The following is a 25,280-nucleotide window of genomic DNA, read 5'->3' as shown; positions in this document are numbered from 1 at the left end:
TAAACTGACCAGTAGTAACGAAACTCCTGGAGGACAGATGATACCAATACAAGCATTTAAACCAAACAAAATAATTCTCTCGCAACTTGAAGGCACTTCAAATTTGTGTCACAACGACATGTGGCAGTATTGCTAGGAGTACTGATTAGCAAAGAAATCCTTCTTTCTGTCAAAGTCTGTTCTAAAAAACATTTTCCTATAGGTCTATTAAGGAAAATATAAACAGCTTGCAGAAATGAAAGCTGATTCTTACCTTGAGCAGGATCAGGTGGGCCAAACTCTAGAGAATATCGTAGAATGAAGTTGTTGTTCCACACATAAAGTTGGTTATCTCTTGGATTGTAATCCACTGCAGCAACATACTGGTACTGGTTGGGGAAAGAAACATCTACATATTCTCCTCTGCTTAACCTGGTGTTGTAAATGTAATCAATTGTGTTCTTGCCTGTTTCACTTTCGTTGTCTTGATATACTGATCGAACTACATAGAGGACTCCACAGATCATAAAGGCATTGGATGCAGCCCTTTTGTCATATGTGGTTTCCCATGTTGCTTCAAAACGAAGTGTATATGGATTCAGTTGGCTAATGACTATCATTCCATTGTTCTGTTCCGTAGCATAAATTACCCATAAACCATTTTCGTCAACTGCCAAGTCAATATCAGTTTTTCCTCCCCATCTGTATGGAGAAGTGTCATGGTAGTTAGCATAATTGATAATGGCCTCTCCACTCTTGATTCTAGTCCTCAAGTCAAACTTTACTATGTTCCTGGTTCTTTCTTTGTTAAAAAAGACAGCACCATCATATACCACAAATCCAGTACCATCCACTCGATTTGGAAGTTTATATGTTGTCTGTTGGCGTCCATTTTGGAAGTCCTCTAAAGAAGCATATTCTATCAAAGTATCAGTGCGATATGGAGTCCATGGCATGAAGTATATTTTATCTGCAGCCTGGAGAGGATCTTTGCACCAAGCACCTGCCTTTTGTTCAGCTTCATATAAATACGGTGAATCCACAATTGCTTTCAACGTCCCCGGGCAAACAAAAACTAACAGTCACAGAGAGAAGCAAGACAAGAATTATGTCAAATTAAAACATTCATGCAATCAAAAAATGCTTGGTAAATCATAATGGTTGTGTCAGGAAGAAAACATCAACTTAACTGGCACTGGATTATACCTTATTTTATAATTAGTACAATTATTACCTTTATCATCCACTTTTCTTAAAGTTACCATGTTCTTGCTGTACCAATATAAAAAGTGGATGGAAACTGCTTTCACTAGTACAGACCAAGGCTCAATGGCATACACGTACAACTGAAAATGTAGAGCTAGTCTTCCATTTTCATCTTAGACTTTTAGTGAATACAGGATTTACGCTCCAGAGCTTTTAACTGGTGTGCAGCAGTGTGTTAGGTCATTTCAGTCCAAAAAAAAAAAAAAATCACATCAACTTGTTTAGAACTTTAAGAAGTGGCGAGGCTGAAAAAGGAGGTGCCTCAATTAAAAAGTAAAGAAACAAAACAAATCATCAGGTATATAGAGAAAGCAATTAGGAGCAGAGAAAACAAAACACAACCAAAGCAATGAATGGAACAGACCAGGAAACCCTGTAACCATGGCATGCTATGGAGAGGGTTCTGGAAGCCAGGCAAAATGACACTTTATTAACAAGAGAGTACCCAAGGGTGAGAAAAAGAGAGGGAAAAAGAGACAGAGAGAGGGAGAAAGAGAAAGCAAGGGAGTCTCCCGTCCAACCCAAGTATTTCAGACACTATACCCCACCACCTATTTTAAGCAGCCAAGTCACTTTATTGCAAACAGTCGACTTCTTTATGAGGTGTACTTATGAGATCCTGCTGATTATCATAATATCAGAGTGTTGTGGGGAGGGGAAGGGAAGAGGTTAACATCCATAAGGCACATAACAAGGAGCTGGGGTTTGGACTGTATACGTTATTTACCTTTTTGCTCCACTTCTATTTTAAGCATTGGACGAAAAATAAAAAAGTGCAAGGAAAAAAGAAAGAAGATTAACATAAATTGACTATTAATCTAGGATTAAATTAGCAACAGACGCTAAATATAGGGAGAATAAGAACTGCACTATATTGGATAAAGAGAAACAGACAACAGGAAAACCTAGCAGGAGAAAGATTCTAAGGTTACATAAGTGAACATGGATCAATCATTTTAGTAGATTAAGGAGGCAATACAGATATGTTGGCATGTAGTTTCACTTAGTGAGCCTGAATAAATAATGAATGACTTTACTAATGCATGATATACATATTCTTCTCCTTCCCAAATTCACAGCATAAATCCTATCAAGTTGTTTTTTTAATGCTGTATTAATATATATGTGTGTATGCGTGTGTGTTTGTAAACATACACATATTAATTAAATAAAATATATAAATAAATGTGTGTGCTTATAAACCCCTCCCCTCAATTAATCCTTTGGGCTTTTAGTTGTTTTTTTTCTTGTAAGGGAAGTTGCTCATTTTCTTTAGCTTCCTTAGGTTGTCTCCCCATTCTCCCCTCCCCTCCCCTCCCCTCCCCTCCCCTCGGCGTGTTAATCTTGAAAAATACTGTAACTTCTCAGTCTAGAACTGCAAGATCAGACTAGGAGGAACAAGCGCAAACATCTAGAAGAAAGAAGCAAAAGCACAGTAAGGAAGAAGAAAAGAGAAGAAAAAGTTAACATCAGATATTCTTCAGCATCATCGATTAAGCCCGAAACAGCAAGCTAGTATGCAAAGACAGTCAGACCAAGCATTTAAAATAAGTACCCATCCCCACCAGACACACACCAAAAAAGGAAAATGCCTTCCTAAAACAAACCTGATTAGCAGAATTAAATTACTAAAACAATTATTTTCCAAAGATGCTCCAAGAAATAGATTACAGTTACATGAAGGGTGTTATACAACCAAAGTCCAGCTAGTAAATAGCTTCTCAATAATTACTACTCATATAAAGTAGTTCACATTGTCAGTGGGCTTTGAAGTATGTCTGTCAGTTTCATAAAATGATCTGGATAATGCCAGTTGCACTATTCTTTGTAACAGCATCTGTTGATACAAAGGACATGTATTCAAAACTATTTGTACAGCTATTACAACTTTGGCATTATGGTATTATCCATGAAAGGTATTTGTTGTTCCAAAAAATATTCTGGGTTTTCAGTTTCATTTAACAAAATTACATACGATTATTTTCTTAGAATGGCACTGGATGATCCACCTAATGTTTCTTTAAGGGATAATTCAAGAACTTTTTTTGACTAATGTTCTCAAAATGGATGGTAGTTTTGCTAAACATTGCTCATTTATACATTTTCAGATAACATACTTCTTTTCCTGCAATTTGCAATTCTGGAGTTATCTGAGTAAAAAAACAGAATTCTTATGTTTCCACAACTCAGTGTTAATGACTTTCAGATGATTCTGTCTGTGAACTATTATGCATGAGCTTATTCCTCAGCAATGAGAAATATTGTACCTGCTTAGAATTAGTAATAGTAGGACAGGGGCAAAAAGACAGGGATAACAAAAATCATTAGTGGCATGTCTACTCTGAGTACATTTGTGTACAGCTGTACATTTTTCAGGGACAGATGGGCTAATTGAAATAAACAAATGCTTCAAAGTCCAATCAATAGAGAGAGAGAGAGAGAGAGAGAGACAGAGAGAGAGACACACTTTTAAAATGGATTCCATTGAATTCCTGAGTCCAAATAAGGCTTAAAATAAAATTTTATGTACAGATTTAGAAAGCGGTTCTTCTGATGTGCTTATTAATCCTAAAAGGGCTGACTTCTGTTATTCAAAGTATCAACATGCATTGTGCAGCATAATTGAGAGAAATGTCAAGTAGGGCATTTCAATTTCTTTGAAATTTAAGCAATAGATCTGAATTTTGAGATGCAAACAAAAGAAGCTTCTCACTGAGGATTTCTTTATGAGGGCCATGAATATAGAACCCAGGAAGCCCAATCAATATGTATGATCTGAAAGGCAGCTATGTATTTATGGAGGCCAGATAGACATAGAAAAGCTAATATACTACACGCTGTACAAGGGTGACACGTTAAATCTGATGTTTGAGAGCTCATACCTTTTCCCATGAAATCCATACTACTAGCACTATTTTTTACTGCCTCATGGGCAAAAAGCAGTCACTATGATTTGAAGCACGTTTTGCAAAATTGTGATAATTAAAGAGGGAGGGACCAATTCAGAAAAGTGAGAACTGGAATCTGAACTGTTTGGTTTGAAAATGTTTGAATCAGTCAACATCTCCCCTTTAGCCCAACTTTCTGAAATCCTTTAATGACGTTCTTACGTTGGGCTAACTGCTATTTGCAAATCTTGTGATTTTAGGCATTTCAGCTGGCCAGACAGAGAATGAACAGAGTCTCCCAAAGCTCATTGCTCTCCAAGCTGAAATGTATAACAGAGAACATTGAAGTTGGAAGAACATAAGGTTACATTTTGTGGGGTAGGGGGAAATGGAATACTAAGATAAGGTGAGGTTTGGATAAATGGTAATATTTGTCAAACTGGTGTCCCATAGGTTTTGAGAATTGTCAGTAACTGGAGATAATTCCTATGACAACTCTGTAATAACTCTTGGTGTCACCTCTGTACATCCTGCAGTTACAATTTTCTAAACTTTACTTGAAAGTACAAAAGATGTCGAGAGACTTGAATTATATTAGCACAGGATAATTCGAGGGGTATGTCAATGGAATTATCACTAAAAAACAAAACAATAGCAATCATTTTCAAGTAGAATACTACATGTTACAGGTCAGGCCGCGCTGTGGCTCTATACTTCTGATAACTGAAAAAGAAAAAGTTCCTGTAGATAGGAATACCCAATGAGTAGAATATATCCATATTTGTCTTCCTAAAACAGCACAGAAAATTATTTTAATGTTTGAAAATAATATTTGCATAATATTTTCTCTATGGACTAGCCTACCGGAACTGGCTCCAAGGACAAGTAACCTCTTGGCATTTGTCTGATCTCATGCTTTGGAATAAGATGCATTGCCCTTTTTCTGGGATTTTTGGGAACAGAAATAATGCTAAAGTAAAAGTGCCGTTTATGAAACAAAATAATTTAGGTTAGATCTGGATATCACTCCTCAAAAGTGGCACAAGAAAAATGGTTATAACAAGCCACCACTACTACACACGAGGGAGAGTACTAAGGATCAGTGTATGCAGTAGGCTTCCAATCCTACAAATGGCATAGGAAAAAAAAAATCTCCAAAGCACCCAGTTCACAATGACACAGGAATACAGAGCAGAGATGAAAAGAAAAGATGATCTGTGTTTGGCCTTTAACTGATGCTCAATACAGCTAAAATGGTGAAGCACTATGAAGAAGCATTTTGATTTAAGTTTACATTATAAAAGTGTGCGCAATAACCAGTAAGGACAGTTTTGTACTGACTTTGCTTATGCCAGAACTCATACAATTACTATTTTGAAGTGTACTTTCTGCTACTTGAGCATTTTTACATCTCAGATTTGGCTGTCTCCTATGTGAAAAGGAAGTGTGATTTTGGTTTTAGGGTTACACAACAATAACTGTATTGCCAAATTTCCCATTGCAAGCATAGTCATTTTTGTGCTGAATCACAGGATGGAGAAGCCACTGCGAAGAATGACCTAAAACAGTTTTAAAAAGCTGAATAAGCACAATTTAAAAAAACAACAGTTACATTTCAATTAAAAAAGAATATATTCATTACTGCACTAAAATAATTATGATACAATTGTAAAAAGTAGTGAATTCTGGCATTAGAAAGATATTATGCAAAACTGCTGAAGTAGCCATAAGCTACTGATTACTCAATCACAGTTAATTTTAAAAATGTTTTAAAAGTTCATTTCAAGTCACGAAACAAATTTTCTGTTTATAATAAATGTTATGTCTATTTCTTATTCTCTCCCCTATACATCTGTTTTATGTTTTTAGTTTATCGATAAATTATTAATTTTGAACCCACATCTACTTGTGCCCTCAAGCATGACAGCACAACAGTTTCTTACAAAATCTAATAATTCAGGCATTCACCTCTGATATCTCAGTGGTGGGTTCTGCCATGCACCAAAAGTAACCACAACAGCAGGTAGCCTTTCAAGTAGCTCATGATTAAAACTGAAGTCAAATCCTCTTTAGAAAACTGTAAGCCAAACCAATTTGTCAGCAACTGGTATTGGGCAAAAGTACAAATTTCTATCTGGCCTACTGAATAGCTAATTCAAGTTTGTTTTCTGGAAAAACAGTAGCCTTAAAAGCCAAACACTTAAGAACACAGACAGACACTTGGCCAGCATCACACTATGGCTTCCTTCCACACTTTGTGAAGCTAATTGGAGGCCCTAGTCTGTAAGTGCTCTGCATGCATAATGGTTCTGTAGGCCATAAACATATGCTTCTTTAGCATGTAATACCACTCCAGCACTAACTATGAAGGCTAGGGGAAGTGAACAAGATCAAAAATTGTATACTTACTGTAAGGAACACATTCATATTGGACTTCAAGATATTTGTATGTTCCAGGACAGGGATCAGGAAAGACATCTGACCCAGTAACTACTATACACTGTGTTCGGTTGTTGCACCTGTAGAGGGGAAAAGAAGGCTAATTTAAAGGAAATTTTAAGCTGCAAGTTTATGCTAACATAGTGCAATATGGTGCTGATTTTCTTCATATGTTGGTCAATCCAATCAATAAAGCACTAGAGTTAATTAGTATGAAGCTACTTTATATAGTTTAAAGGCAATACCTCATTTACCTGGAATGCAATGTGCCCTGAAATAAAATAATTCTGCTTGTCAAAAACAAGGTGTGTAAGAAAAAAATTCTCTTTCCTTGACTAAGTAACTGAGTAGCAGCAACAAAGAAGATAAGCCTGCTCACTGTTCTACTCCTTATGGAACATGTGCACACTTCACCAAGGTTTTGCTTGTAAGTGGCACATTCCAGTTACCAGCAAAATTTTGTTAGCAAAGAGGTACATGTTGCGCACAAGGAAATATGGTGTTTTAACGTAAATTTTGCTTATTTCTAAAGTTAACTCACCTTTTTTTGATTGAGGAAACTGCCCCAAATAAATATTGGGTTCATATGACTCTCTATGGCACCGTGTTTTGGTATAAGTTTACATTTCAAAATAATGTGTAATAACAAATATGAATGGCTTTGACAAGGCTTTGCTCATACCATAACTCACTGTCTTGCTTTTTAAAGATGTATGTACTGCTTAATGTGTGCATATCTGTCTCAGAAAAGCTTTACTTCCTCTGCCAAAAGGAAGATGATTTTGGTTTGAAGGTTACTGCAGACAAAGAACATTAAACTTCACACTTAAATTACTGTATTGTTAAACATCCCAGGGCAAGTATGGCCATGCCTCTGTTGGATTACAGGAAGAGGTAAAGAATGACCTTTTGAAGAAATAAGAAAAGCAGTTAAAATGATGAATCAGCTGAAAGATATTCAAACTAAAATACTGTGCAAGAAAATCTCTTTATTTCATTAAGAAATCTTTTGAAAACCACTGAATTGTGATATGAGAACAAATTTTGTGCAAATACCTGCAATAGCCAGAAACCAATGAGTTTACAATACCTTGTACACAAAATAGCAAACGTTAGAATTGGCATCAATTTCAGATTACTCAGGTATATGAAGTACAAAAATAATATTAAATTTAAATTAACCTCACACAGTTGCAACAAAGCGCATGAAACTTAATAAACTCTGTAAGTCTCCTACACAGAGGCAAAAAGAAACACAGAAGTGAAAATAAATCGTTAGAAAAGCATTGGCAACTAAAAGGAAGAGAGTTTGGCTGATTTCATTGGTGAGTTCTGTTTGTCAGCAAACTGAATAAAAGAAGCCCAAAGTTAAATAATAGTCTAGCCTTTGACTCCAGTCATATATTAAGTTTCCTCTTACCACCACTTCCCACACTCCTGAATACTGGATCTCAAGTTAAGGTAATACATCTTGCTACCAATGGATTTTTACAGCTGCCCATTGCCAAGAGATGCAAGATCACTCTGTTCTTCAATTCATGCTACCTCATAAAAGGTCAGCTATAACTATAACTGATAACTCTCCCCATTTCTTCTGTAGCAGTGGTTCTTAATCTTTTTAAACTCAAGGAACCCCTCCAAAAATACTCAGAATTTAGCAGCACACCATTAAAATTTTAATTTAAATAGATTATGCATATTATCATCTACACATTACAAACCTATTATTAATTCATCTGTTGTAGTATGAATTTTTGCATATTAGTTATGTTTAAATGATAATAGTATTAAATTGATCAACCTCTATGATTGTATGAAGAACTAAAACTCCATTTTGTGCTTGTTCCCTGCTTGACATGAGTAGCTGAACTTTGTATGCCCTGTATACATGAGTGTCTGTGTGAATAGTGAAAGAATGGTAACTATTTGCATGAAAACAGAAGAAAATGTAATTGATTGTGTAAGCAACAAGGCACCAATGTATGTTACCAGACAGTAACCTAATTAAGCTAATTAATGGATGGCTGAAGAACTCATCTGTAATCAGGTGCAAAGAAGATAGTAAGAAAGAATTTTGCATATCCTTCCATTTGAACTACACAATGACTGAAATACCAACTCGGAGATGCAGACAATGCTTCAAGGCAAAGATACCAATGAAGATACCAACTTTACTGGAATGACCTCAGTGGAGATGCACTGGAATGACCTCAAGTTGATATCTCAGAAGAAACAACCCCTAATTAAAGACTGAGCATGAAAAATCCCAATGCTGAACAAAGTCTTGAAATCCCTATAAAAGTGAGATGCAGACAAGCCAAGAGGCAGAATCCATTCTTTGCAACATCATGGAGCACAGGCATGCATGCCGGTATACCCCCGCTCCTATCACCCTCAATAAGCCTGGACCCAGCCACCCAGTGCTAATATTGAGTAACATCTGCTGGTAACTATAACATCTTACTGGAGCAGTTTTGTCTGTATGTATGCTTGTTTATGTCTGTTTGTATGACTGGTGTGTCGAAGCTTATGTATCTGCTTCATGGCACCAATAAACATGGCATTTTGCCTTATCCCCCTTTATCAGGTCTCACTCTTAATTAGAGCTATTGGCAATTTTAAGTAACAATGTTAGCAGTAGAATAGGTCATTATAATTCTACCATATTCACCCCACTACCATAGACACCAGCCAGGTGGAACTGTGTCACACTCCTGCAAGACCAGATTGAGAAGCAGCTGTGGCAGGAGTATGTGCTCTTGCTGTAGTTAGCCCTGGTCTGACCTTGCATGGTGTCTCCTAGAAACAGAGGCACATGGGCAGGTAGAACTGTCCCACATGCCTTAGTTTTAAGGAGGCAAGTGGGAACAGAACTGATTAGCAGCTGCAGCAGCAGCACTTCATTATGCAGGCAGGCACACAATTTCTGCTGCATTCTTCTTGGTTCAGCTCTAACGTGCATCCTAAAAAATGGAGCAGTATGACATAGCTCTACCTAATAGTAATGGCATTTATTTCCAGACTGCCACTGCCACAGGGTGAAACTGTCCTGTGTGCCTTTGTTTTCAGGAGGCACACTGGAACCAAAGCAGGAAAAGCTACAGAAGAAACAGTGCAGCTGCCTAAATGATGTAATGCATACAAGTGTGCCTTTCTGCAGCAGCTGCTTGTCAGCTTCCTATGGCAATATCTCCTGAAAATAGAGGTGCATGGGACAATTTCACCCCATGGCAGCAGTTATGGCAGGTTCTTGTTGCAGTTAAGAACCACTGTTTTACAGTAATGAAATAGTAGAGTAGATCTGTCAGGACTGAATGAACAATATATATACTCCTTGCCATATAAATTCTTAAACAACAACCTTACACACTTTACTAATTCGGTTTCCATAGAGCCACTAAACATTTGCTGTTAAGACTGTCAAGAGAAGTAGGGGATGTCCAGGTTTTTTTGCATGCTGAACCATAGGAACAACTTAAGGATCGATAAGTAGGGTCTAGCTTTGATCTCCATCTCAATGCTCCCCTTCACTAGGGATAGAAGTTACACAATAAGTGATCAGAAAACTAGTTTAAACCTGTAACAGAACATAAGTTTCGTACACATAAACCAGTTTCAGAATGGCCAAAACTGGTTTAAAGTTACAACTGGTTGAATGTTGCATCAAACTTAATGATTTGGGTCAAACTGGTTTACGGAACTTCTGTCCCAGACCCCTTCCTGGTTTAAGTTAAACCAGAGCCCCCCAGCATCCCAGCATGCTTCTAAGTCCTGGGCTGTGCTGTGCTGTCTGTTCCGGACAGCAGGGCTGGCCCTGGCCCTCTGTTGTCTGAGCACGGGAGCGGGCATCGCCAGACGCTGGCACAGCATGGCCCCCTAAGGCTAAGTTGGCAGGGAGGGGGGTTATTCCCCACTTCCGTTCCCTCCCTCCCCTCTTCCCCCAGAGACCGCAAGGGTCTGCCTGGCCCCTGTTAGGGTCACTCCCCCCTCTCAGCTACAGTGGCAGGGTAGGGGTGTGGCCAGAGCTGGCTGGCCAGCATGGCCCCACCATCTGCCTGCCTCACCTGCAGCAGAGGTGAGGTTGGGGGGCTGAGGCTGGGGGGCTAAGCGGGGCTGGCCTGCTGGCGCTGCTAAGGATAGGCACAGAGGGGTTGGCCCAGGCTGGGCAACAGGGGCAGGGCCCTTCCCAGTCAGCCGCAGCTCAAGCTGGGATCACAGGAGCTGTGCAGCTGGACCGCTTCCAGCTCCTCACACCCTGGCCAAGCCAGACTGTCATGGAGTTGCAGGTGGCTGGGAAGGGCCCTGCCCCCGTGGCCCAGCCCAGCCCCTACATGCCAACCCTGCTCAGCCCTGGCTGAGGCAGGCTGATAATGGGGACAGCCCAGGGGTGGGATCCTTCCCAGCCAGCTGCAGCTCCATAACAGCCCAACCCAGAGCACAAAGGTGGTGGTTTGGCCAGGCAGCAGCTACAAGCAGGTGCCCTGGCAGCCAGACTGGTCATGTGGGATGTGCCTGTGGCTTCCCAAGCCACCTTGGAAGCACTGGCAGTCCCAGAGCTCAACAGCTGCCTGTGGGGCTCATGTGCCCACAGTTGCCACCATGCTCACTGTCCATCACTGTATGCTGGCCAGGGCTAGGGGGCTATTCTACTTCCATCTCCAGATGCTGATGCTGCCTCTGCTACAGTGCATTAAGTGGGTGGGCAGGAAGCTTCAGCCTGGAAGCTTCTGCCCAGGGCATGGAGCTCTAGTTCTCACTCCTGGCTGGATGGATGGTGGGGCTGGCCCAGGCTGGGCCACAGGGGAGGGCCCTTTCCAGCTGGCTGCAGCTTGGGCTGAGGCCGTGAGAGCTGTGCAACTGGATTATTCCCAGCTCCCCATGCCCAGGCTGGGCAGGGCTTTCACAGAGCTGCAACTGGCTGGGAAGGACCTTGCCCCCCACAGCCCAGGCCAGCCCCTCCCTTCAGAGCACCTGCAGCTGGCCCCGCTCAGCCCTGGCTGAGGCATGCCCTTCCCAGCTGGAGCTGAGGCTTGAGCTGGGGCCACAGGAGTTGTGCACCTGGACTGCTCTCAGCTCCCTGCACCCAGGCCAGGCTGAGCTGTCAAGGAGCCGCTGCACTGGGCAGGGCTCTCCCCTTCCTCCCCTGCCATGTGGATCTGGCCATGCCCCTGCTCTTGCTGCCTGGTGCCAGCCAGGGGCTGGGGGCTGGCCATGTTTCCTCTCCCCTCCCTCCCCCTGTCTGAACAGCCTAGCAGACCTGCTCAGGGTGGGGGTTTAAAATCCTCCTCAATCACACTCAGGCCTGCCCGCACAGCCCCCCCACCCAAGCCAAAAGGAAGGGAGGGCTCGCTCTAGCACCCCCCAGCTTCTACCATAAGTTACTGCATAAACTTCATAAAAATACAGGCATGTGCCTGTATTTCCTGAATCAACAGTGAATGTCTGTTCACTCTACAAATTGGTTCAATCTATGCAGGCTAGACTAACCTGCAAAGATTGAATCGATTCAGGCTTGGGCTTTTTGAATATCTGTCCCTAGCCCTTATCACTACCCCCTTCACCAAAATGTAAGGTCAGGTAACTCATACAGCAGCTATGCTATTGACGCGGTGTGGTATAGTATGTGATAAGAACAGGAAACTAATAACAGCTGCTCAGAATAACAGTACTTCCCAAAGAAGTATCATTCACAAACTTCAACAAACATTCTGGAGAAAATAAACTGGAATAAGTAGCTCATCCAAAGTCATTTTTAATCTTCCCTGGCCCCTGACTCATACTGATGTGAGATTCTGCATAGAAGACTGTGAAGGGAGAAAACATTTTTTATGGCTCTGAAAACATAGAATGCCTTTTTCCCTCCATGCACCTCCTGCAGCTTAAGGTTGTCTTATTCTGTAATAAGATATGCAATGGGTGGTAGGGGCAGAATAAGGGAATGCGGCAGAAAATCTAGCTCGCTCCTACTCAGATTACAGTACACCACACAAAATCATTCCTAAACGAACCAATGAGAACACCTCTGAGATAAAATTATAGTTATTTATGTATTTACTTTTACTATTCTTTGTAGGAATTGGCATGCTTGATTAAATGAATTAAAATCTTGCTTTGGTAAAAATATCACTTTTAAAATCAGACTTCAGATAATGGATAAGTTCGTACCAAGGTTTCCATCACTATGAGCCTGTATTAAAATTTAATTTTACACTTGACTGATCAGCATTGTGGACAATTAGAAGATAGATATATTTATTGGTCACAATAAAACCCATATACAAATTGAGTGGAAAAGCCCAAGGCTGACTGAAAGTGATTGCTTAGCTGGGAAAAAGAAGATCTTACAAAAGCAATATGAAGGGAATGAGTAGATATATTCAAATCCATTGGAAGCTGTAGAATTTTGTTTTTATTTGGAATAATACTATTTATCTCCCCTTTATTTTCTCTCCTGATCTGAGTCTTATCAGTTATCACAGTAACAAAACCTTTAAAATGTGGAAAACTTATCTGGCCAGCTATTTAAGGAAAAAGAAAAGATATTAGTTCAGATAAAATGGACATGTATTAGTGATGCTTAAAAACAAGGCAGGGTTGAAGTGATGTTGCTGCAAGGATGGTTCAGGAAATATGCAAGAGGCACTGCTCAGAGAGATTTTAGACAAGCTTTTGGGGACAAGGTATCCTTCATCAGGTCTGAAGAACCTCTTAAGAACCTGGAATTTATAGGGACCTACCAATATCAAGGAGGTAGGCATACAATTTGTGACTTTCAATGGAAAGGCCCACAACTATATTGCTGATTGACAGAGAGAGGTGCCCTTCAGGTGGCCCGACCCCTTGCTGATGATTGGCCAAGAGAGCTGTCATTCATGCAGTTCTGCCCCTCACCACTGATTAACAGTGGGGGGGAGGGCAGGGGAGGCACGGCCACACGACAGGCAGCCTGTCCTGGGCAGGGAGGGGAGACGCTGGTTAGCAGGGCAGCACAAAGGGCAGCAGTAGCCTCAGCGAGAGCTGCTCCACCTGGCTCCAGCTATACACAAGATGGCAGCCACCCCCTCATCCCTCCCCACCCCTCTCTGCCAGGGCACAGGTGCCAACCTTAATGGATTGTTTTTATTAAGATAAGCCTACACTAGTATTGTCTAAAATTTCTAAAAACAAAAGCAGTGTCCACAAAATGGACTCTTAAGAGTCTGATCCTAGAAAGTACAAGTCACCTGCAATTTCCACTGATGTCACCTCTCAGACTCAGGTCTTAGTTTATTAATTTGCATGTATGAAAAAATAGAATGCTTTATCAATAATTCAGGATGAGTTCTTAAATAATCACTTATTTTGCTGAGATATGAATTTAGAAGAAAAACCATTTAGAAAACCCCAAATCCCCATTCCTTCCCATATATATATATATACACATACCCCCCCCCCCCGAAAACATATATATAATCATATATACACACACACACATATAAAGGGAATTAATTTTAACCTACAGAGATTATATTTACAAAGACTTATGATACAATGAATTTGTCACTTAAAAGGAAATAAACCTGATTTGTAAAACAGTCTATATAAATGCAGTAATAGCTGATTTATAAAAACTAGTATATGCATTAAATTAGAAAGCCTAGTTAGGAAGAGAGTAATTGCAGCACTGAAGCAATGACAAACTAGTTGCTTATATTAACAAAGTTTTGCAAAACAAAATATAAATGCAATTAGCCTGCTAAATTGTAAAAGTAATAACTTACTGTGCCCTCTAACACCATCTTTCTCCATCATTTTAGTATGAATAAAGATTCAGAATGCAGTGATGTCACCCCCAGTAATGTGAAACTGAACACAGATTTAAATGATCCACTTCAGTACAATATTTGAACTTCTTTCACCTCAGGATGATGACGGTGCAAATGTAAGAATGACCCCTTTGCATACAAGATGAACGAACCAAGAGAAAATTGAAGATAAAGTAAGTGGCTTCACAACTGTAGCAAGTATCTTGTACCCATTACACTGTCATACCTGTACTGCATATATAGTTTCATGCATTTGGCTTTAAGGACAAATGCATTTCCCATACTAATTTGTCTGTATTCCAGCTCTAATCTTGACTTGTACAATTCCCAACAAATTGCTATTGCTCTTCTTTTGATTATCTTATGCTCATTATTACACTTTACCAAGTCCAAAGTATGGAGATGAGATTCCATGTGTAATCTATTGTGTAAGGTGTTTTAATCAATAGTGTTGTTCTGCTGATTAAGCAGGGGCTTCTGTTTTGGAAGATAACATTAGTTTCTCCTGTCATGCTCCGAAAGCCATTGGGAATCTTCAGCAGATCATTAGATATGCTACAATAAAGCTTTGGTACATTCTCTTTTCTTCCTTAAATTACTTCTTCACTGTCCTATCATTCCCCGTCACCGCTGGCACTGCATTATTATTACAGCTCCCCTGAAACTTGCACTAGAGCTATGTCTCCAGGCCATAGGATGCCATTTTCAATTGAGGCTTCTGCTTGAAAATATAAATTAAGAAAATTTCATTATCTCCTGCCAGGGGCCATTATTCACCACTGTTCTAAGGAAGATTAAAAATGCAAAATCTACAGACTTGAACAAATACTCCAGCATTAAAATGAAAAGCTCAGTATATCATGACAGGACCAGGAAGCTGAAGTAGTACTAAAATTCAGAGAGCTAGATACCGGAACTACTTTAACATTAGATGGCACAAACAGACTGAATGAGGAATGAGGTTATATTTAAAGTTCCCCTTAGATGTTTCTTAGCTTTGTTGCTGTTTTACACAGTTGAAACATACACTAAATAATACCATTTAGCAATTTAGCCTTCTAAAACCTTTTGTTATGAGCATAAATCATCTTCCAAGTATAATACACTATAAAAGCCAAAGTCATGTCAAAGAAGATAAAGGTTCATGTCCAGCTACAGAGGTTCTCTATATATTTTTGTTTGTATATTTCTAATCCTGTAGATTTTTCTGAACATAACTCTTCGTGGATAAACATGTAAACAATATCATAGAAGTAGTAGGGTCAGAAGGGACCTTGTAGATCTTCAAATCCAACCCCCTGCCTGGGCGGGAGAAAAGGTTGGACCCAAATGAGTCCAGCCAGGTAGTCATCAAATAGACATTAGTAAACAGAGTAAACTAAACAGTAAACAAAGAACAGTACTGTATAGGCAGTACAGATTGCTTACAAATAGCGAAAGAATAAACTGATTTGTAAAGTGTTTTGGAATTCTGATTACTCCATGTATCCAACTAATGGTGAACAGATAAAATATTTTAAACAGTTCCATCTTGCATGGTGACTTGCTCAATAGGTTTCAACAGATGAGGTAGTAGAGGAAACGGATAAACTAAATAACAGGAAATCACCAGGACCTGGTGGTATTCACCCTAGGGTCCTGAAAGAACTCAGATTGGAAATTGCCAAATTCTTAACTGTAGTATGCAACCTAGCAATGGGCATGTCTACACTATGTCATGGTAGCGTCTTGTATCAGTGGGCACAAACCATGACACTGATGCTACTGTGCAGTCGCTCATTGCTAATGCGCAGTAGGGTCTGAAATGATCCATATGCCACTAAGAATGTGCAGTAATGGTAGTTACTGTGCACTAGGGCTGTGCAAAGCTTTGGTAGCCGATTCAATTTGGAGGAGATACAGCCCAATTTGGTGACTGAATCTCCGAATACAAATTGAATTGGGAGACAAAGTAAAAGCTCTAAATCAATTCGAAGCATCTGAATTGATTCAGAAAAGCTTCGGCTGATTTAGAGATTCAGCCATAGACTAAACAGGCAGCTGACAGAGCTACCTCCAGCTCATAAGTCTGTTGGGGTTGCGGGAGGGAAGGGGTGTAGGGAGGGGGAAGGAGTGGGGCTAGGACAACCTACCCAGCCGGGGCAGTGGCGTGCATCACTTAGGGAGGGGGTAGGGGGCACAGGATGCGGGCACAGTAGGACTGGGAGTGGGTGCTTAGCCCTGCTTCTTCTTGCCCAGCCAGGACAGGACAGGGGGACAGAGGCATGGCTCACTCCAGGAGGAAGGGGCAAGCAGCAGAGCCCCCACTCCTAGTGCTGATGCAGGCACGACAGCGCTGCAAGAGGAGGCTATGCCCTGCTGCCGCCCACAGCGAGCCATTTCTGCATCGTGCCCCCTTGCACTGACTGGGCAAGCAGGACAACCAGAGGTAGGGACAGCCAGAGGAGCAGCAGAAGCCCCCATGGCTGCCCTGTCCAGCCCCAGCCTCCAGAACTTAAAAAAGAAGCCCTGCGCTCACCAGCTCTAGCAGCAGCAACTGGGAGCTCATGACAGAGCCCCCCCTGCTTTGCCATGAATCCTCAGAGGCTTCAATTGCTGCTGCCAGAGCCGGTGAGCATGGGACTTTTTTTTTTTCTTTTCAGTTGCCAGGATGCTGGGGACGGGCAGGGCATCCATCAGTGGCAGGGAAATTGGGGACTGGGAGCTGTGAGGGAGGTGGTTCTGCCATATGGCCCCAGAGCCTCCACAGCCCCTGCTTCAGCAGGTGACTACAGGGAGTTAATTTTGGAGTTAATTTTTTTAAGTGCTGGAAGGCTGGGCTGGGCAAGGGATGGGGCCAGGCAGGGCAGCCATGGGGGCTTCTCCTGCAGCTCCCCCCGCCCAGGGTGGTAGGCACAGCTGGAGAAGCCACGGGAAAACCTGCAGCCGCCTGGCTGTGCTTGCCTTTCCCTGCCTGATCTGAATCACCAAATCAGTGCCCAGTCTTCCAAAGCTGTTTTGGCCAAATCGATTCAGGTGATCTGAATCTCCAAATCAAATCACTGTCCCCTGCATGTGCCAAATTTGAATCTGAATTGAATACTTCCCTATTTGCACAGGCCTCCTGTTCAGGCATTTAGTACTTGCAATTACTAAAAACTAAAGGTTTTTACAGAGAGGTGGTAAAAACCTCCAAAGTTGGAGATTCTAAGACACAACTGGAAAAAGTCTTGGTTAGGATGGTCCTGATCTGAGCAGGGAGTTGGACTAGATGACCTTCTGAGGTCTCTTCCAGCTCTAATTTTCTATGATTCTATTACTGTATTGTAAACACCAAGGCATGACTGAGCAAATGGGCAACTAAATAGCAGATGGAATTCAATGTAGATAATTGAAGCATGATGCACCTGGGCAAAAACAACCCAAATTATACCAACACTATGATGGGCTCTACATTAGCTGTTACCACACAGGAAAGATCTGGGAGTCATTGTGGACAGTTTGCTAAAAACATCAGCTCAGTGCTCAACAGCCATCAAAAAGGCAAACAGAATGTGAGGGATAATTACAAAGAGTGGCTTGATTCAGTAAATGGCATTTCTTATGTTCTTATGCCTGCAGCAGCCCATCTAAGCATGACTTGTGGTAAATAAGAAGGTGCAGAGGTGCAGCACTGGTGCTCCTGCTTATCCCCTCCCTCAACTGCCTGAGGTGATGGACGTGGGGGAGGCAGATGGAATACGTCATGGCTGAAGCAAACACACTGCACTGCAAATGAAAAAAGAATATATATTGAATTCTCTGATCAGGAATGCCATAATACTGCCAAAACGGGGTGCTGCAATTGAGGGATTGGATGTAGTCACATTTCCCATGCATATTTGCTCTGCTAATTCTCTCAATGTATCTACAGATATTATATAATGGGGAGCCAACATCTGTTAAAAGTGTTTTCAGTACTAGGTTTAAATTTAATCTTGGGAAGTTACAGATAACACCCATGTAAAGTAAGAAGAACCCAGAGATTAGAGCTTTTTAAAAACATGTATTAATACAACTGGATGATGGAAAAACAGATGTTTTATGAATCGGTGTAAGAGATTCATATACCATCACTTGAGAAAAACATTACAGATGCCAGAAATGAAACCTACTCAGTGATCCGAGCCTGACAAAAACATCCAGGAGGGAAAAAAGTTATGAAAATCAGCGTTAAGAACAAAAATTATTTAGCCTTCAGTCTGGGGAGGCTTGGTGCTCTCATTGTTGCAACATTCATGTTGCAAAAGAGAAAGTCATACTGTAACAGTTACCACAAGCAGGGAGAGTGAACATTTCCCCCTGTCTGCAATACTAAGTCCACTCTCAGACAGATACGCAACTTTATAAAACAGCCTTTTAACACTACGGAATCCCACATTAGGAATTTGCCTATTGCTGCCTATAGGATTCTTTCCTTTGCAAGCCAGATATTACATGGGGAGCACTTTAAAGGAAAACTGTCCCCATTTTACTAGCTCAAAGGGAAACCAGATTTAGTTCTGCTTTGATGTCAGTTTTAATAATCGAAAGAAAAATGGGGAGATGCATGAACATATGAGAACAGAATTTGGCCATAAGCATTTTGTTTAAATATTAGAGATCTTTCTATGACTGTCAAACAATTATGGCAGGCTAGAAATTGGTTTGTGGACCACATTGCTGGTCTCACAATTTACAATACACTTTGTCAAGATGACCAGCCTGCAGCACCAGCCTCAGAAGTACCATTCAGAGTGAAAAAAATACTTCTCTTTATGGTAGGAAAGGGGTTTTTTTTTAATGGGAAGAAAGTGTTTTGTGATGAGTGATGACTCCTCCCAACTCTGACACAACTGGGTTGAGAAAAATGAGTGTAATTTTCTTTAAAAATTTAATATTGATGATTTGTTGAGTCTTACTAATTACTAAGTAAACATTGCATTAGGAAGCTAAATGTTGTGTAATTAATACGGCAAAAGAAGGTGTTCCGTAGTAATGCTCCCATTCGTCAAATATATATATGCAGTAATAAGTCATTCCTGTTGCCTACTGCATTGTGGTCACGGGGGATTCTCAAGATTATAACCATTAAGAGTTAATAGCGGGTCTACTTCTAAACATTCAAATACAACAAGAAAAAGCACAATATCCTTCATAGGATTATCCCATCTGATTCAGTATCAATGGAAGTATATTAGATTTGTATACTGAAGTAATTAAACAGCTTGATTTTTCTTGCTTTCAACTTTACCCTTATTACAATTTTTAATGTATTCAGCTATGACCCAGCTGCTTTTCAGTATTCATGTTCTTAAAGTTCAAAGCAGTCAATTGTTAGAAAGAGAGAACTTTAAACTATTCTTAATTACTCACAGCTAAGCTCTCAGACGTACTTTTTTTGTAACCATTCATTCCTATTTAGTATTTTGTTTATTGGTTGGTTTTAATACCCTTATTTACAGAGAAATAATCAACTTTAAACTGAGTCAGAAAAAAAAGTTAAAAGTAGGTCGGGTGCTATGTGTGACCATAATTTCACTGAGTTTTGTGGCTTTACAGTTAGATTTTTTTCAAGAAAAAAAGATTTTCTATAATTACTGCTGTGTGAAAGATCAACTGAACCAACAGGAGATACTGATGAACTGACTATGCAATGGATATAAAGAAACTATAACTAACAGAATCAGATATACAATTAAAACAAAAGAAGCATTCTTTTTCTCTTTAATCTCTCCTATTAATAGTAATTTTTGGTGCTATTTGTAAGAAACTTTTTATTCTTTAAAGATCCTCACATAAAAAGTACAGAAAGTAAGACAAACGCTAAAGTAACACTGTGCTTCTTTAAATGTCTTTTATTTTAATTAGATAATTTCTTAAAAGAAACTGTTCTTTCTTAAAAAAGAAAAGTAATATGACAATGCGAAACAGAAGGAACCTTCTACGTACTGGATAACACTGCTGCAGCAGCTCCAGTTGGGGAAACTAAACTGAAAACACATTTACAGGGGTTTTATATTTTTTGCCAGCAAGAACAAAACATGGGAATAATGGTGCTGTGTGTTTGGTTAGCGTACTAAGTGGTATTAGCTAAGCTTGGTTAACACATTTTGTGGTGTTCACTATGCAAAACGCCCAAGTAGGCCATTTTACCACTGAGATAGAACTAAACACACAGGTACATATGAAAGCTTTTATAACTCACCATCATGGCATCTGAGTAATTTACACACATTATTTTCATTTATCATAAGCTATAGGCACTGAATATGTTTTTCCTCTAGTTTTGTTTTAAAAGAAAACTTTCATTTAGTTATTAGGATAAATAAGCAGATTCTTGGAGCATAACATCTAATTAGGTGTGAACATACAGATATTCCAACTAATGATTACTGGATCTTCCTAAAAAGAAGCACCATTTTTGGGTGCTATGCAGGTTTTGGGTGAGAAAATTAACCTTTGGTATTAATTTAACCAGTTTAGTCTAGTCTTTCCAAAGCACAGCACTAGACTATAATATATAGCAAACATAAGGAAAAATCCCAACCACAGTATTTCATAGTTAGACACAGAGCTGCAATTAACACACAAAGGTAAAGAGCAAAAGATGATAAAAAGTCTTTTAAGATCATTTTTGCAATACTGTAATTCTTATTTTATCCATGGCTTGGCATTTAGCATTTTCATAATGTAGTTAAAAGTTTTATAACTTAAGACTGCTACCTAGATGCTTTAATGTGATATTCTGAGTTCTATATTGTGTCATAAATTACTGAAAGTATGCAGTCTTATCCTTCATGTTAATTTGCATAGTTCTTAAACATAGTTAACATGGCCTGAAAAGCCACTTTAATTAGTAAAATAAGCAGTTTTAAAATGACAGTGGTGATTTGTTAATACAAATTCTGATATTGTGGAAACCTTGATAATTCTTTCCATTTTTACTGGACCTTTGGGTCAGTTTAATGCAAATTAGGCTGGAATCACTCTGAGTCTTATTAATTCAGCACAACTCTTTTGTTTGCAGAAATGCACATTCAACATAAATGTAGCTTAGCTTTAATAGGAAAGTAAGACTTATTTACAGAGCAAGCCACTGAGACCAGGTTGAAAGTAAAAGGTCATCAGGTCTCACTACGCTGTGCAGTGAAAAACATCATTCCAAACAGAAAGAAAAAAATCTAGCTGTTCTTTACACATGTATATTTCTCCAATTTCAAGACTGCTTTTTGAATAATTAACAAAATATATATTATGACCTGTATCAATTAGGAGCAATTATTTATAAAAATGTTCACCTACTGCAGTTTGCACATAGAGAAACAATCACAATTTTAACAAGGGAAATGGGAAATCGCTATGGGATGCCCTACTTAGATTAAATTAGCAAGAAACTTGTTACCAGACCATATAAAAGATACAGCATAATAAGACATGACCTTGCAGAACCTTGAAGCCAATCTGTGATTTTTCCCCCCTAACCCTCGCTAATTATCTGCAAAGTTACAGACCCTTTTGTGGCAGGTTATTTTTCTTTGAATAGTGAGGGGTTTTTGGCTTTTAAATATTTAATTAGTCTTATGATATGAGAATTGTTGCACATGCCAAGTGCTTCGATTTTCAGACTGTGTTCCTCCTAATTATGTTCAGATTTAGATTGGTCATCCCAAACCTCTCGCTCTTGTAATTATTTACTCCTTAAAGATCATTCAGCGGAGAAATATTTTTCACCCTTATGGCTCTTCCTTTCCACAAATGGCTTTTCTGGTCCGTTAATTACCCACTCAGAGGATTAGAGTTTGTAATAATGCAAAAGAACCTGCATGCAAGATGAGTTTTACAGGGTGAAAAAGAATAAATTGTTTTTTATAAACTTGCCCTTGGGAATATCCCTTTTTGGTTATGATTTTCATCAACACAGAACATGCACCAGTGCTAGGTATCTATCGATTCCACAGGGTTATGGCAAGTAACTCAATTGTGAAGCTCAACAGAACTCCAGAGGCAAAATACAGAGCAAAAGTTGAATTTTTAGGCCTCCCAAGAACTAATATTTTCTCTTCCCTTAACTTTTTATTGCAAGTATTAGGTTTTAATTTCATATCTTTAAAAGGCATATATGTTGAACTGATGACTAATAACAAAATTACAGCCTTTTGATTTCATCTTCTAATTTTTTTCCAGTGTGCTTTAAAGCTTGAGACAGAAGTGCTGTCCCTTGGTAGGGTCTGTAATCAACTCAGTAACAGTGGTATCATTTTCTATTAAAATGTATTTCAGAGTCCCTACTACAAGAACTTTCTTTTATTCAAGGAGGAAAGCCTGTCACAAAAGCACTGTTATTCATTAACCATAGTGATGTCTGGATCTAATTATCATCTAGAAAGTTCACAAGGCTTCCAGGTATAGCACTTCCTCTGCAAAGCAATCTTTATACTCTTCTAACTCAAGAAATAGAGTGGTGCTTTTTTTTTCTTTTGGATTTGCAGTTTATGGAGTAAATTACTTATTTGAATTGTGTTTTTCTGAAGCCTGGTGTGCCCTGTCTTAACCTAATAAAGAAGGGTGGATTTCTTTTGTTTGTTTGCTTGTTTTGCATTTGCAGATATGAGTGCTGTGGCTTTTACATAAAAGTCAAGTGGGCTCACCTGCATAAGAAATGTATGAGAAAATTCACTGAATCACCTGTCAACTCAGAACTAATCTTAAATCATGTCAAAATATGCATAATCTAATCCTTTTTATCAAACTGCCTACCACTGTAGGAGTCTCATGTGTTGGCACAATTAAGAACCCCATGTTAGCTATACATAATGCTGCATTACATTTGATGCAAATCCTTTTCTATTGAAATAAGCACTGGGTTGACAGCAGGAAGAGGCTGATAAGAAAGCAACAAGGCATTGCTGATGGCATTCGTGATAACTGAACACTAACTCATATGTATTCCATCTACAGCATATTACCCAAAGTGCTCTTTGTTAAATGCGACTCCAGGAGGTGTCCTTTTGCTGTATCTCAGTCACAAAGGCAGCAAAATTATCTAAGAAAGCTAAATATACAAAGTAAATGATGGTTTTTCATACCCATCTGTGATGCTGGCACAAGAATAATACTCTGAAGGCAGTATCTGTGCTGATACATTCTAGATGAGAAAACACCTACAGCTTTGGAAGCATAACAGTACAGTTGAGTGCACTGCATATAAGAAATGAAGTTAACATTGGAAGGCTGATGGGTATGAACCATTTATTGTTACTCTTAAATAAAAAATAACTGAGCTTAACTTGGTTATTGTTAAATAGAAACAGGTCTCATACAAGCCCTAGGGTTGGGGAGCACAGTTTGATTTATGCTGAAATGATAGTTCCCTAGTGCTTAGATTAAATAGATTTTCAAAACCACTTGCCTTTCACTGAGAAATCACAGGGAAGAAGTTATAATGGAAGCAAAGATCAGCAAAGTTAAAGATCAGTCACATAGATTGTCACTAAGAATGTAATATGGAAGTTTTTGTACCTGTAAGAACAATAGTACCTATGCAAACCATATGTACCTATGTTTTTAATTAACTGTTACTGCAAGGTATTACGGCTAAATGAGCTTGGGCAGGGATACACGGTTTGTGTTGCATATAGCAGAAGTCAGAGATACAGTTTCCCCTATAGTTTGCTTGAGGAAATGCTTTTGATATCCTGGCTTCTCTTTGAAGGTTTCTAGAGTTTATTTTATATGTGTATTGCAAACTGAAAATTCAAGGGCTCCTGTAAATGCCCTATTTTAGTGACAGCCTGAAAAAAAAATGACTGAAGATAGTAAATTTCAAGTGTAGGATTCTGTACCTTAATTGTATTATAAAACAGATTTGACACTGAAAATTTATATAAGAATTTTCTCCCAATTGCTGTTTCCATTGCAAGCTAAAAATATTATACTGAGTACTCGGTAAAGTATTCAGTCTATCTTACACTCTAAGACTGTATTAACTTCATAGCAGTAACTTGTTTTATAGGCTCAGTTCATCATGACCTATAAAATGTTAGGCTGAAGTGCTTTAAATATCTGCTAACACCATGTGCAAGCCAGGGAATACAAGGCAGTGTGCTGTGAAGCAGCAAAGACAGTACTCTTCTGAGAAACGAGCATGCACTCTTATGTCACTGATATAAACAGGGTAAGCATATTAAATAATGTATGACACAGACAGCCAATCTTTATACAAAAGTGAAATCCTAGCCGAGTTTTTCAGCTTTGTTTTAATATTAACGATTTAAAAATTGCCAAGTGTATGCATCAGTCTAAAAAAATAAATAAATCAGATTTTAATGTTTTAACTTTAAAAATGCACCGCCATATATATTTCATTTAGTATGCTTATGGCAATTAGATTACATAAAGGATCTCTTTAATTGGTAGTTACATTTATTGCTAATTATTGTTCTATATTATGTCAAAAATAAAGTATGAAGAAGGGAATTATCTATGTCTTTCAGTAATCATGGTCTATTTATTAAGCAATTAGTTGCAACTTCATTATTAGAGAGAAAAGAAGTGCTGCAACATTGTGCTAGTTGTATCTTTGACCCTTAAACCTTTCCATTTCAGCAACCTCATTAATGTCAAAATGCCATTAGAATGTCTACCCACTTTAAGATTGTATAGAGCTTGGGCAAATGCAAAATCTATGGATTTCAATAAAAAGTGTTTTCTTGTTGCATTCAACTAAACAGCTTAATTGAGCCAAAAGGTCAAAGGGTTCTTTTTATGATAACTAGGAGATTATTCTGTGGCAGAAGTAAACTTTCAGAATGTTAAATGTGTACATTTCTGCATCCCACTGTAGCCACTTTTTAACTTCTGAATTCTTGGTGGGTGTGTGTGTGGGGGGGGGGGGGAGGGGGGG

General features: G+C 39.2%; 1 protein-coding gene across 8 annotated transcripts in view; it reads right to left on the bottom strand.

Annotated features, from left to right (window-relative positions):
• The window catches only part of ADGRL2 (adhesion G protein-coupled receptor L2), a 603,135-nt gene that overhangs the window by 86,250 nt on the left and 491,605 nt on the right, over nucleotides 1–25,280 (bottom strand). For all 8 annotated transcript variants that reach the window (XM_019501511.1, XM_019501512.1, XM_019501504.1 and 5 more), the window contains 2 exons: nucleotides 6,543–6,652; nucleotides 254–1,054 (listed from right to left, as the gene is read on the bottom strand). In XM_019501511.1, coding sequence (XP_019357056.1) covers nucleotides 254–1,054; nucleotides 6,543–6,652 — 911 coding nt within the window. The remainder of the gene's footprint in view (nucleotides 1–253; nucleotides 1,055–6,542; nucleotides 6,653–25,280) is intronic.

The sequence above is a fragment of the Gavialis gangeticus genome, unplaced genomic scaffold (genome assembly GCF_001723915.1).
Source record: "Gavialis gangeticus isolate Ggan-Ray unplaced genomic scaffold, GavGan_comp1, whole genome shotgun sequence".
Classification (NCBI taxonomy): Eukaryota; Metazoa; Chordata; order Crocodylia; family Gavialidae; genus Gavialis; species Gavialis gangeticus.
The sequence above is the reverse complement of the archived record's forward strand: the minus strand, read 5'-3'. Positions and strand labels throughout refer to the sequence as shown.